The 13,659-nt window shown below is 40.5% G+C and overlaps 1 protein-coding gene across 1 annotated transcript in view; it reads left to right on the forward strand.

The window, feature by feature from the left end:
• The window catches only part of CUNH10orf90 (chromosome unknown C10orf90 homolog), a 63,322-nt gene that overhangs the window by 39,566 nt on the left and 10,097 nt on the right, over positions 1-13,659 (forward strand). The window contains exons 4-6 of the mRNA XM_026065617.1: positions 9,862-10,152; positions 12,205-12,398; positions 13,311-13,512. Coding sequence (XP_025921402.1) covers positions 9,862-10,152; positions 12,205-12,398; positions 13,311-13,512 — 687 coding nt within the window. The remainder of the gene's footprint in view (positions 1-9,861; positions 10,153-12,204; positions 12,399-13,310; positions 13,513-13,659) is intronic.

Below are 13,659 nucleotides of genomic sequence, written 5' to 3' on the forward strand. Positions count from 1 at the left end.
TGGCCGGTGCTACGCTGGCTCTCGCGCCCATCTGTTGAGATGCAGGAAAACTTGGAGGATGCTGAGGAAAACTGGAGGAAATTATGGAAGAGCAAGTCCCAGGAATTAAGCCACTATATAAAATACTCTCAAAATAGGGAAAACAGTGAGAGAGAACAGAGAGGTGGCGTTGTAGTTGGTTATACTTTTTCCCAAAGAGAATGGCAGGTGACATGAAAGCATCGTTTATTTAATTAAAGCAACGTAAGACAGAGTATAGGGAAACTTGAAGTTGGGTCTGGCCTTTTGGGGTGTTGAACAGCCCCAGAGGATTGCAGGCTTGGTTTCCTACTTAAACAAGAGCTTCGTTGACAAGTGCTGAAGCCAGCAGCATTTTATTAATTTTTGCTAAAAGGGAAATAACTAGCTTATGATTTATTTCAAGATGGTATTTTAAAATTTTTATGAAGGGATGTGTATGTGTGTGTGTGTGCAGGTGTATATATTAATTCATAATCAAAATATTTGATATTTGTAATGGTGTAAAGTATTTTTAAGCYTATCATTCACCAGAATGCTTGGTGCTATTGGATTTTGATATGCTGTTACCTAAAATGCAAAATAATGTTTTAATTTTAAATATACATTGAATAGCCCTCATATTTGAGACATTCAGTGTATTAAGAAAATACCTGTAGGTTACCTTTAAACTAATATACTCATGGTAATCAGGATGGGCTAATGTTGGCAGTCTTCAGACTGAAGATCCTCAATAATATTGTACTTTAAGKTATTAAATACCATTTTAAAAGTTGTGATGAATGAATGTAGGCATATCTGGTGTTCTCACCTCATCTCCTGTTTATGGGAAAGTCACCATGCAATAAGCCAGAGTACAAGATTAGTTGAAAAATATATATATTCTTGACCAAGATATAATTAGATGAAAGCTGTTCATTACCATATGGAATTTATTGTATAGAAACTTGAGTAGCTCCAGCTGATGCTAATTAACTCTCCAGCCTGAGAACGTGTATAGCAGTAGTGGTGGCGAAGACAGGAAGAATGTGAAATATGGCACAGAAGATTTCACTTTAGCATGCACCTGCTAAACATGAGGAGCCAGACCTTCGGCTGATGTAAACCAGCAGAAATACCTGCCTTCAGAGAAGCTACGCTGATCTGCATCAGCCAAGTCTGGCCAGCGATGGTAATAACTTGGTATTATGGAAATAGCAGCTGGTGCTGACTTGTTAAGAACAAAGGACCACATGCTAAAAAGCCCATTAAAAGGAGCTCCTTTGATGTTTCACTTCATCTGGTATAAATTTAAAACGGAGGCTTGACAGTTTTCTTTAGTCTAAACCTTTCGTGTCATAGGGTCTATGTCACATTGCAACGTGGCTTTTATGTAATGTATTGGATGCTAAGAAACCGAGGACACAGTCCTTCAAAATATCAAAAATTGGGTGAGGTRTTGGTAGCTATCAGTGAGTCTAGAAGCTGCTGCCTGCCTCGCAGGATGGACCCCATGCCGCATGATGGACGGTAGCAGTTGCCCCAGCCTTATCTCGGAGCTTTTTCATTTTTTTACGATGGGATGTCCCCTGTCCTCGGGAAGGTCTTTTCACTTGCATGGAGTAGCAAGCTCGTGARCTTTGATCACTGTTTCAAACGACTCTTGTGAGCTTTTCCCCCCTCATCTGGTGTGACGAGGGGAAGGGATGGGGCTCGTCAGGTCTACGAGGAAGACCAAGGGAACGGTGTGGTGGGCTATGAGTTTATACTCAAGGTTGCGAAAGCCAAAGCAGCCCCTAGGCTGCTGTCAGTCATGCGCTGGGTGCTTCGACAGAAGCTCATTAGGTGTCTCGGCGACCTTGGCTGTGATTAGAGCCGTCCTATTTTCACATGCAACTAATTGTCCTTTAACAGCTTCTCTGCTGTTTGAGACAAGCAGCAGCTATGGAGTCCCTTTCTCCTTGCACTTGTTTGAGGGCAGGATTATAACATAATTTGAGTGGAGTTGAAGGAGCTCCACACCTTCATAAGCATGGCTTTCACTGACGAAAGGTTCACTTCTGTACTCTGGGGCATAGCAATAAAACCGCCAGCTAGAAACACCATCATTTCTTTTGATGGCAGAAGGATGGAGAGGTTGCTGTCCTCACTGTTAATGCTGCTACGGACATGAGCCCAATGCGAGACTTTGCTTCCATTTCCCTACTGTAATTTCCAAAGAAAGCTTGTGATTTCTCCATAAATGAAGCTGATAAATTAGCATGTTTTTCCAGAACTAATCGTTGTCTGATGAGGACCCAAACTAAAGTGAAGTTCTCCTTGTTTTGGCATATGAAAGTTAAAAGCTTGATTCTCCAGTGTTCTCCATCTTGTTCAGGGTGGACCAAAATAAAAACCATTTCTGTCTTGATCTGCCACATTTGGTAAAAATGCAAGACAGTTTGAAGTGAAAGACTCTAGAGGAGGCAATCGTGGTCACTCCTTACTACGTTCAAGGAAAGTAGTCAAAGACCAAATAATAAAATCTTTAAGAGAATGATTAAAAGAAAGAGGCTATGTTCATTCAGTGACTGCACGACACCGTTAGAGTAAAAGGCCTAATCCTGCCCTTACTTACACTTGTTATAAACTAGGAGCAACTCTTCCGCAGTCTGTGAAATGAGTACTTGGCTCAGTCTGGCTGTGGTAAATTATCAGAAATAGCTGAATAACTTGCTATTTTTGACATGCTCGGAATACCAAGTGGTCAGTAAATTTCTTACCCTGCAAATCCCAGGTGCCATTTAAATGTTCTGAATCAGCCTGAATATTTTTTTTAAGAGTCACACTGCATCACATTACTTCTTGACCCAGTACAGTAGAGCATGGCAGCTTCTAGCATGCCGTTCTTGAAATGCAAACACAGATGCCTGACTCTGAGATGTTACAAAGTCTGTCTCGTAAGTACAGCAGCAAATTTCAAAATATTTTCAATAACCATTTCTGTGATTTTTCTTAACAATATTAACAGAGATCCTTTTAGTCCAAGGACCATTGCCTGGGAGTGTTTGGTTTGATACACTGCTTTGGTACAGCATGGCCAAAAAGGCATGACAAGAAAAAAAAAAAGATGATTTGAGATGTGAGCCTAAAATGTAAGATTCATTATCTTGAATGAGAAAATAATTATCAGGTGCTTGATCAAACTCCAAATTATGAAAGCTTTAATGAAAAGGGAATATTTTTTCTTTTATCCTGCCCCAGCGGATAGGAAGCAAAGGGTAGCAAAAATGCACAAAAGCTATTATAAACCAGCTGAGTATGGGGAGCTCACTGGTGCAAGCAGTCGAATCAAATAATGTGGGTGGATTATTTCCTGACCACTAAAATATTCTGCAGCAATAATATGCTGTCATGATTCAAAGTGTAAGACGATCTCCTGCAGGTGCCAAGCAGAAACGTTTCCTTTCTGCTGGTGTAGTCATTTCAGATTACACTCTTGTTCCACCAAACCTCTCAGCGCGCTGTAGGAACCGATGCGTCACATCCTGCCCCAAACAGCATGTTGCTATGCATTAGCTACATATTTAAAGTGATGTTCCCTTATTTAACACCAAAAGAGAAAATTGATTAATTATTTGTAAAGTATTTGGAGAAAATAGATCAAAAGTCACCAAAGAGACGCTTCTTATTATATGCAGTTGATTAGCTGCATTATGGAGTTGTTTGCTGTGAAACCAAGTGTTGGACTACACTATCATCTTGCAAAAATCATTATGTAAGTAAGCTGTTTCTTGACATCAAGAGGCTCTTCCTACTTTGGGCTGATTATAGGTTTGAAACCTAATCGTTCTTAGGTGCACTTGATAAGCTTGCTCTTTTCAATGATTACAAGTTTCTGCGGTCAAGTTTTAGCTTTTGCAAAAAGAAAGCATCTTCCTTCTGAGAAATGTGTCTGCAGCTGTCAATGTCATTTTAAAAACCAAAACAGCTAGCTAGAGAAAAACCTTTTTTGTTAGTGATAATTCTTTTTAATCTAGGTTTTCAGCTTGAGGTGATATTGATATAGCTGAGAAAATTAAGCCTTATCCTTGCCAGCCAGGGCTGTCTGAAGAAGCATGAGTATAGTTGCAATGACACGTTCATTGGGAGCAACCAGGACTGATTCTCTCCTGATTTAAGCTTGCAAAGTTGCCCTGAGTTTCGATCATGATGATTCTGGGACTGGAGCTGAGGATGGGGCCCAGCCTTGTTTTTTAAGATCCAGTCCTGACCCTCTGTTGAATGATAAATCCAAAACCTTGGCAAGCATTGTGTTTTGATTAGGGATGCAAAGTTAAAGCATCCCATGGAGTCCTACCTTTCTTTCAAAAAAGAAAAAGGAAAAAGCAAAAACAAACCCATTGACAACCAGAAGCTTCCATTTTCACCATTCCTTCATGCCCTGACCTTGCACATCATTCATAAAATAACTTGGTAGATCATCACTCAGGTAGATATTGTGCAAACTGCCCTTAAAGCTCCACCACTACTTTTTTTATTACTTAGACATAGGTCTCAGCGCTGGTCAGTGGAAATTCTAGTATAAACGCCTGGATTTTGTGATGCTTCTGCTGCTTGTTGGCTGATTACAAGTGGTATCCTTTCTTTGGCAGGGCTCTGAACAACGAATTGCCCTTCCTATCTTCCATGCCTTGACAAACACTGAAATAACTAATAATACTGTTATTGTTCTCAGTGTTTCCATTATTCTGCATTAACAGGCTGTTGAGATAATGCAGTCTGTTTACTCAGACAGATAATGCTTGGTTCACAATAGGAAATGAGTCATCATTCTGTGTCATCATGAAGCTCGAGCCTTGTTGCTCTTTGCACGGTGGAGCACCACGTGCCTGCTTAAGGCAAGCGCGGGCTGCAGACGACCTACGCCGCTCACGCCTCCGAGGAGAGCCTTGTAGGACTGGTAGCAACCCAGGGTGCCTGGGTATTTTCAAGCCGCTGCCACTCAGCTAAAACGGTCAGAGAGCAGATTCTTTGAACTTCTTTTTTCTACCTCTCAGAGCTGGTAGAAGTTCCTTAAGTTTAAGGAACGGTAGTTGCTGCCCTCTTTGCTCGGGCTGTGGAGATCATCAGACCCTATTGGGGAGATCTGGGCGAGCTCAGCAGCTCAGGGGATGGTTTTTTTGTGAAAACCAGCAGGTGCTCTCCAAGGTAAAGCCTGGTGATGGTGGTGGTGTCTGCTCGCATTAGCATTAATGACGCTTGGTGAATCCAGCCCCGTGCCTCTCCTTTCCCTGTCTCCTCGCGTCTGACGTGCTTGGTGGTCGTAGCGAGTTCGTGGCGGTGGTCATCTGTTGAAATGATCTTTGACCATTTGCAAAGACTCACTTTGTCATGAATTGTCAAAAACCCAAAATGATATGCTGGGAAGAGCTTTATGTAAAAGTAGGAAAAATTGCTTTATGCTGCTGTAAAGTGAAAAGAAAAAAATACGTAGTAACAATGGAAAAATGTATGTTTGCCTGAATTGATGCTGTTTCAAGGAAAGGCAAGTTTAACCTGTTGTAACACAAGGTCGCTTCCTGTTACCAAAACCCCCTAAAGGGAGAGGGAGGAAAATGTAAAAAGATACTTTACAGTAAAACAATATACTCATTTTACTCAGAGATCAAGGTTTCTTTTAAAAAAAAAGAGCTTTTGAAAATCTATCCTCGGTTTTACAGATTGTTTTTAACTCCTCCAGTGTCATATGGTTTTAAGCAAGTGATTATTTAAGAATTGATCTGTCATCTTTTCTTGTTGCATAGAGGCAAAAATGACTTTTGTCCAAATGCAGTTACAGTTTTCTTCCATAACTTTTCCTCCTGTAAGCAGTTGAACTTTTACAACTAGGGTATATACTTTCTAAATTTTATTAATGGAGTCACTCTGCTTTCCCTTTCTTTGAGTTTCCTTCTCCTGTATCTCCCAAAGCATTACACTTACATGTCTTTGTTCATTAGTCTTAAAGTCTTTCTTCAGCTGGGATAATAGAAAAAACATATATTGCTAGTCATCCAGTTGCAATTCTAGCTATTCTCAGAGGGGTATATATATATTTCCAGTTTGGTGCATGGGGATTTAGATATACAATTCCAGATAGTCTTAATGAGAGTAACAGTCCTAATTCCCCACACAATATACTAAAAATGGATCCAGAATGTTCAGAGTGAAACTCTGTGATCTTACCTTTATGTATCTTTGCCTTTTTCTTTTTTCTATATATCATTTGCATCTGCATTTGTTAATTAAGGTAATTGGCAGCTGCTGGGAGGAGGAAGGAGTCAGTCTTCTGAGCCTGTGTCCGACTCGCTTTGCTTTGTTTTCCTAGAGATTGACTGGGCCTGGATGAACCTTTTGAATTGAGAGGTTAATTCAAGAGGGAGTTACAGGAAAGAGACCATTATTATTCCGATTGCTTTTGGTGTTAGACGAGAACAAGGCGCACCTTTTCTTATTGCCTTAATTAATTACAAAAAAATCTACTGAGAGTCTAATAAGGATTTAGTTATTGTATTGGTGCAAGATCTAAGGAAGACACCTTTTGTGTAGAAAAGAGGCAATGTTTTTATACTTGAATTTCTTAAGAAATCTTGATTTTTTTTTTTTATTTCTTAGGCATCCTTCTGTTACCCTAAAATGCTAGGAAGCAGCCATCGCCTTTTTCTAAATTTAGACCCCATTTCTATTTTTCTTCATATCTTTCTTTTTTTCTCTCCTCATCTTTGCTCTGTCTTTGTAGAGAATCCCCGGGTTTTATGGGCAAAATGCCACTGGTGACTTTTGCTTTCGCAGGGACAGGATGCAGTGCAGCAAGGAGCATTGTCTCCCTTTGCACTATGTGTAAGAAAATTCCTGGGGCTTAATTCTCTGTTCCTCAAGGTTACTGTGATTACACTTGGAAGCCAACACCCACAAATAGCTAGCTTGATAGGTAGGAGTAAATGGAGTATGAATACTTCAGGCAGCTCTTTCCTTTGCTCAGATCCATAGGCTGAGATTTTACCGAGGAGAGAGGCAGTTCAGAGACTCCTTCTCCACTAGCTCTGGTCTCCGCTGTTTTATTCTGCCGCTTTGCAGCCAGTCTTCACCAACCTGATAACACCTACTGTAGTTTCAGATACCACGGCACAGCAGTAGCAAACAGCCTCTATTGAGGACACAACGGTGGTTTGATTAGTTTGTCAGCGACAAAACCGTTGTTTGGCTTCACAACACGCATTTATTGCACAGACCATTTTGAGATTTGGAGGTAAATGTTGTCTTACTGTGATGCTACCTTGGATGAGCAGCAACTCCCTCCTGCTTCCCACTTTCTTTTCTTTTCCTCTCTGCTTTCTGCTGGCCAGTAAACTATTTTAATTTAAAAGATGAATTAAAGAGATGATCTATTTTCCATTCAGGTTCTTTCTGTGGCTTAGCTGCCCTCTTTTTTTTCCCTGTCCATCTAGGATCTTGGCTGCCTTTGTGAAAAGACTTCCTTCTCTGTTGCTCTGCAATTACTTAATGTTACCTGCTGCTTTCTCCATCTTCTCCTACCGTGCTGCCTGTTTCTACCTCTCCCTGCAAACACCCTTTGCTGCCCATGATCCCATTAGTCTGTCCCAATGTCTTTTTCCTCAAGTTATAAAACATTTGTAGAAGCTTGGGTTGTAAATACAGGTACTGGTCTGGTCAGTGACTGGAGGAACAGATCACTGCTGTGCATGAGCTCTGCACAGAGTTGAGTCTCTGCAGTTTGCTGAAGGTATTGCATCAGAACAATTTTCACTTAAGAAAGGAGAGCTAAGTCTTAAAAAAAGATAAGACGAATATTTGTAATGTGTGAAAAGAAAGGAGAAAAACTAAGTTATACCAGACGGAAGAGAGAGAGCTTGGATGCGAGCTTAGGATTTGGGAACTTTGTGTGCAATTCCTTGCTTCAGCCATATTTTCTGTAAGACTGTGAAATTGCTTAGGATGGGGTTCATCTCAATGAAGCTTTGAGCTTTCTGAGCTGCATGGTAAGGCAGAGGACTAGATGCTGTACCTTATTACTCTGATTTCCCCAGAAATACAGGGCGACTAATAGGAAACATGAGCCATTCAGACCATTAAAATGTGTAGGAGACCATCATTTTGTGACAAAGAATATTTGTTATCTAATGTGTACGGATTAAGGATTGGGAAAGTAGTTTGAAAACATAATACTCCCCACCTCACTCCACGATTTAATTTTACTCAGTGAATACAAGACAAGGTAGGGTCTAAAATGATGTGCCATTTCATCCTTTCTCATGGGTCGGATCAGAGGATGAAAGCACAACTTGTCTTCCTTCGGCAACCAAGACATTGGCAAGAAGTGTTTGGAGAGGAGCAGCTGCAGAGAATTAGTCAGTAGGGAAAAGGATTATGTGGCCATTTTCTAAAAAGTGTTTGTCATGAAATAGAAGTAGTTTATTAAATGTCTCATGTCCACAGCAGAGAACAGGACAATCCCTGCCTGGTTTGTTTGCTTTTATTGCTAGATCTGCAACTATGTTTTTTGGGTTTGGGTGGTTTTTTTTTTTTCCCCCTATAACTCCCAACTCTCTGGGTTGCCTTCTGTCACCAGATTTTAGACTTATTCATCATTTCCATGCACGTAAGCCTTTAGGTCTTGAGTCTGCCTCTTGCTAGGGCTGTCAATAGGTAGTTTATACACATTACTAAAAAAGAAGACCAAAGTCGTCTTTTTTACGTGGCCATGCAGGCGTGTGCCTTTCAGGGACCCCTCGGAGAAGTTTCAAAGGACTTAAAATAGTTCCCATTTGCTCTACCTTCACGCTGTGCTGATCCTGTTGCCCTTTCTGTACTGTTCCTAATTTGCTAGTTTTCCTTTCCCAATTTCTTCTATTTTGTCTCCCTTCAAAACTCTACCTAAAATGCACTTAGAAAAATGGGCAATTCTGTGTGCTTACCTGCCCCAACTCTTAGTTTTCTAGGGTTTGCTGGTTGTGGTGGAGGTCTGTTTGAATCGTCTTTCAAGGTCTGTGCAACGCAGAGCTTAGCTGCCCAGCTCTGTTGCTTTGGATGCGGCAGGGCCCTGCAGTTGTAGCTGCTGTGCAACAGCCTTCTCATAAAACCAGTCTCAGGGAAAAGTGCATCTTGGACAAAGTGGACCCTTTTGCTGCTGGTTCATGCTGTAGCTTTGTACAGAGGTAGAAGGCGGCGCTTAAAATGTTCAAGACTGGTGGTCTCCAAAACCACCTCCTGATCCCCAAGCCACTTCCTTCACCAGTCACTGTGGATCTTGGTTCTCATCACAGCCACTATCGTATCTATAATTCTAATTTTGACCAGGTTTAGCCAATCTAAATGTTCCACTGAAGCGAATAAGAAACAGGAGAAAGCCACATAACAACCATGTGTTTGAGGTATCTTGACTCCATCCAAAATACCCATCAGAGTGTATATATATTATTTAGACTAGCGGTTTATTTTTATGAAGAGTATCGTCCCTGATCGTTTCTATCAGTAACATCATGTTGCAATACAGCTGTGTGACAGTCATGATAATATTTGTTTCGGTTATAACTTTTGAAATGTATAACTGTAAGCGGTTTTAGTGGAAGCGAAAATGATGAAGAACAGAAGGCTGAAGAAGATAATATTGTCATGTTACTTTTTGGCAGTATCATAGCATTCTTTACAGGAGTGGAAAAGGTTCGTGTGTATTAATTAGTGAATATTAACTAGTCAACAAACGCTTTAATGGAAAAAATGAACTACAAACTACTTAAAAAATTGAATGTTATTTTAGTAGCATGACTTGTGAAATCGGCTGTTTGTTTGCCACACATTTTGGGTTTATTTTGTTTTTCTTAGGAACAGGGATGTTCTCTGGAAGCAACAAGAAGCAGTGTGCCACGGGCAAGAGCTGCACCGCTGCCCCTGCCTCTTGCCTGCATCCAGTGTCCGAGCAGGAGTCCACTGCTGCCTCCGATGGCTCGTCAGCAGGGAGAGATCCCTCCAGAGGCACCTCCAAATCCAAAGAGAGCCGACCACAGTCCTTCCTGATGCCAAAAATATCCATCTCCGACAGTTTGTGCAATATAAAAACTCTGTCAAGGATCATCTTGGAAGCAAATGTTCACGGGCAAAATCAGTTCCTGAAAGGTGAGGTACAAATCCTGCTGTGGTTGTTAGGAATATGGTTTCAATAATAGGATGAGATCAGTCTCAGAGAAAAAAAGTGAAATAATGGAAAGTCTGTCCATTTTTGCCCAGTGTTAAATGCTGAGTATGAGTCATCTGGTGAGAGATCTCTATGGTTAATAGAAAACAAAATGAAAATGAAAATGATAGGCTTGCTTTGTAAGTAAATTCAAAAAAATCTTGAAAAAAAGTTAAAATTGCAGAGTCAAGTACTCCTGGTTCAAGTAATACCGGAAGTAAGGTTATTTTTGCAACCTTGTTTTGATACCTTTCTTTTATTTCTTCAGTCACATGCTTTTGTTTGTTTGTGTGTTTTCCCACAGCACCCTGAGCTGTCTGAGACACTGTCTGCTGCACATGGAATATCTTGTCTGAAGAGACTATCATACCATAAAGTTTTTAGCAAGTGATTATTAATGTTTCAATGCATAAAACATACTCTTCTTGTAGTTCAGCACCTGCACTAACCTCTTACTTCCCCCATTTTTTCAAGTAGCTAATATGGGGATGACACAGGTAGCTGAATTCACGCTAAGGTATCTTTGCAGATTTTTTTGCTGAAGACAATTAGGTATCTACTATGTGTAGTATATCTATTGTAGATTAATTTGTCTTTAATATCCATAGCTTTGTGAAAAATTTACTCCAAGAATGCCTTGTGAATGCTATAATAATAATGTAGCCTTTTTTCTTTCAGATTTTCTATAGACAGGTAGGGAAAACATGTCATGATTGAATATACAGCTACTGAACACAATACGCATGTAGATGAGAGAAGCCAGTTTTCTACTTCCAGTGCGTGAAGTTAAATACATGCTATTCCACTAACTAATGGTGACTTAGGTTTACGAAAGTGAAGCATCCATTGAGATCTATTGAAGATGAATGTAACTGGCACCTCCAAGAACGAAGCTTATTGAGGAGTTTAATTTCACGTTCACCAGTTTCAAGTTTTATCCAAAATAAATGATGTTAGCAAGAACACTGTTAGGGAGGAAATACAGTTCAAGATTTTATAAGGCAGATGTACCCAAAGCAGATCACTTCAACATTTTTTTGAGTACAACATAATACATACAATATGTCATAAAGAGGGAAATATTTTCGGTTTATTGTAACCAAAAATTGAAATAAAACAGTAATGGGCTTTATTCCCAGATATTTAGTTCTAGAAATCAAATTATTTGGCAAGAAAGAAGTACTTCAGTGTAACTTTTTCAGAGTAGTGCATATGGGTCTTTTCTGAAATTAATTTGTTATTTTGGATTAATTCTGTACTTTAAATAAGAATCTTGACAGCTATCTCATTTTGAGCACATACCCTCTTTTGGTCATAATTTGTCCAGGAAATATCAGTCTTAGGGCATTAAAGCGTAATTATAAGTGTAGAATTTTTTTTTTCCTCAATGCAGGACTTGCTGAATTGACAGCTTGCATAATGATACGCTACAATGCATATTAACCTTTTGTTTATCTGTTTTTTTCATGGAGTCATTCTACTGAAAGGCTAATGAATATATAGAAATGATATAAAGCAAACTGTATCATTAGCAAAGGAAAAACACGAGCAGGGTTTATTAAAGCCTCTGTGTGGTCAAAGAGAAATGATATGTGATTAAGTTCCATAAAAATATGTTATTTTCTATAATAAGTGCAATAAATTGAAATGATCTCAAACTGTGAGTTGCAGCATGGTATCCTCCGCTTTACATAACGTAAATGCATTACAGAAGTGCCTTGCTTTCTGGGAAGTAAATACCTCCGAACGGAGCTAAGCATCGCAGCGGCTTAATTACGCTCCGTTGTGATGTCTTGCTTAATGTGAAAGATACTACTTGTGTCACAGGGCAGCGACTAGCACCAATGATTAGATCTGATCTATTCTGCTTAATGAGGCCTATTAATAATACCTTGGCATTCTTATTTCAGAAATTGCCCTCTCTGTCTAATGAGGTGGAGAACCCAATAAAAAATTAGCCATGCACTCTTAATGAACTTTTAAATCTCTCTAAGGTGATTACGAATTCTGTGGTTCAAATGACAAAATAAAGGAGCCTAAGGAACGGGCTGAGCAGGAGAGAGCCGGCGGGGTAACACTGTCTGCAGCTCACTTGCCAGATGTTGCTCACGAGAAAAGAGACGCGTTCCCCCGGCCAGAAATCTGCTCGGAGCCTGAGAAAATTCCACCAAGCCCACTGACTCTGAGGGTAAAATCTCAATTTGTTTTTATTGTTGTTGTTAATTCTGGGACTGATTTTTCATGGATGGTCGTTGCTTCCTGGGAACTGGCTGGGGGCAGAAGTTCACATTTCCTTGATTTTTCTCCTTTTTGGGGAAGTTTTGTTCGCTTGCTTTCATTGCTGAGACTTCCTTGAGTGGCTGTAAAGGACGTGCAGCGCGAGTCCTAGCTGCCACTTCTGCGGAGGAACATGGTAAAAGTCTGGGGTCTTCACAGATGTCCCGAACACACCTCTGAAAGCGTACCTCAGAACTGCCAATTGCCCCAAACGTGCTCAAATCGAGTGGCACCAGCCGTAGGTGGGAATACAACCCTCCAGGYCGATACCAAGCCCTAGCAGGAGACGTATTTTCCTGCTTTCCCATCCGGTGCAATGTTGCATACCAGGCTCCGTTCCTATCTCCTGTCGCGAAACATTCCTAGATGTCGAACGAGCCTTTGACTGGAGAGCGTTTTCCTCCTGGATCATCCATGACTAGATTTGCATGATAATCTACATAAACAAGAAAGTTTGTGAACTGCTAGTGACAAGCTGCTTCGGCGATGGGGTGAGACAAAGAAATAGGCAAAATGTCAAGAACTTGGATTTGGATAACTTAGAAAAATGTGTAACTCAAAACCTTTTGGATATGTTTTCTTATAGTTTTTTAGAAATAGTCTCCTTTGCCCGATCTGGAAATGTTTATGCCAAGCCAGCTTTCTAAAATTGAAAGGAAGCAAAGCCAGATAGGAAGGTAGTTTGTTGACTTTTTGCAGACAAGCAATGATTTTCATTGATAATCTCGTGCCGAACCCAGTTAGATGAATACCTCAAGGTGAGGGGCRAAGGAGGGGGGGATTTCCTCTTTTTAAAATAAAGCATTTTTTCTGTTTCATTTAGGAAGCACTAGAAATCCATAAACCTCAGTTCATTTCTCGTTCACAAGAAAGGCTGAAAAAACTGGAACATATGGTACAGCTGCGGAAAGCCCAGCAGAGTGATGCTCCGGGAAGGAAGCAGGAAGCGCTGCTTGTTCGCAAGCTTTCCTCAACATCCTTCTCGAGCAAAAAAAAGCAATATACCGTTCCTCACCCGCTCAGTGGTAAGTTGAATCATGACCAGCAACAATTCTGTAACTGTCTTTGAAACCTTGCCCCATATATAGTATTTCCATATTAATTTTGTGGGGAAAACACATGCCCCACGGCTCCAGTTTCCCCTCTGCCAGCGTGCCGGCATCTGTCCTGGT

Source organism: Apteryx rowi, unplaced genomic scaffold, assembly GCF_003343035.1.
Source record: "Apteryx rowi isolate R43461 unplaced genomic scaffold, aptRow1 scaffold_23, whole genome shotgun sequence".
In the NCBI taxonomy this organism is placed as follows: Eukaryota; Metazoa; Chordata; class Aves; order Apterygiformes; family Apterygidae; genus Apteryx; species Apteryx rowi.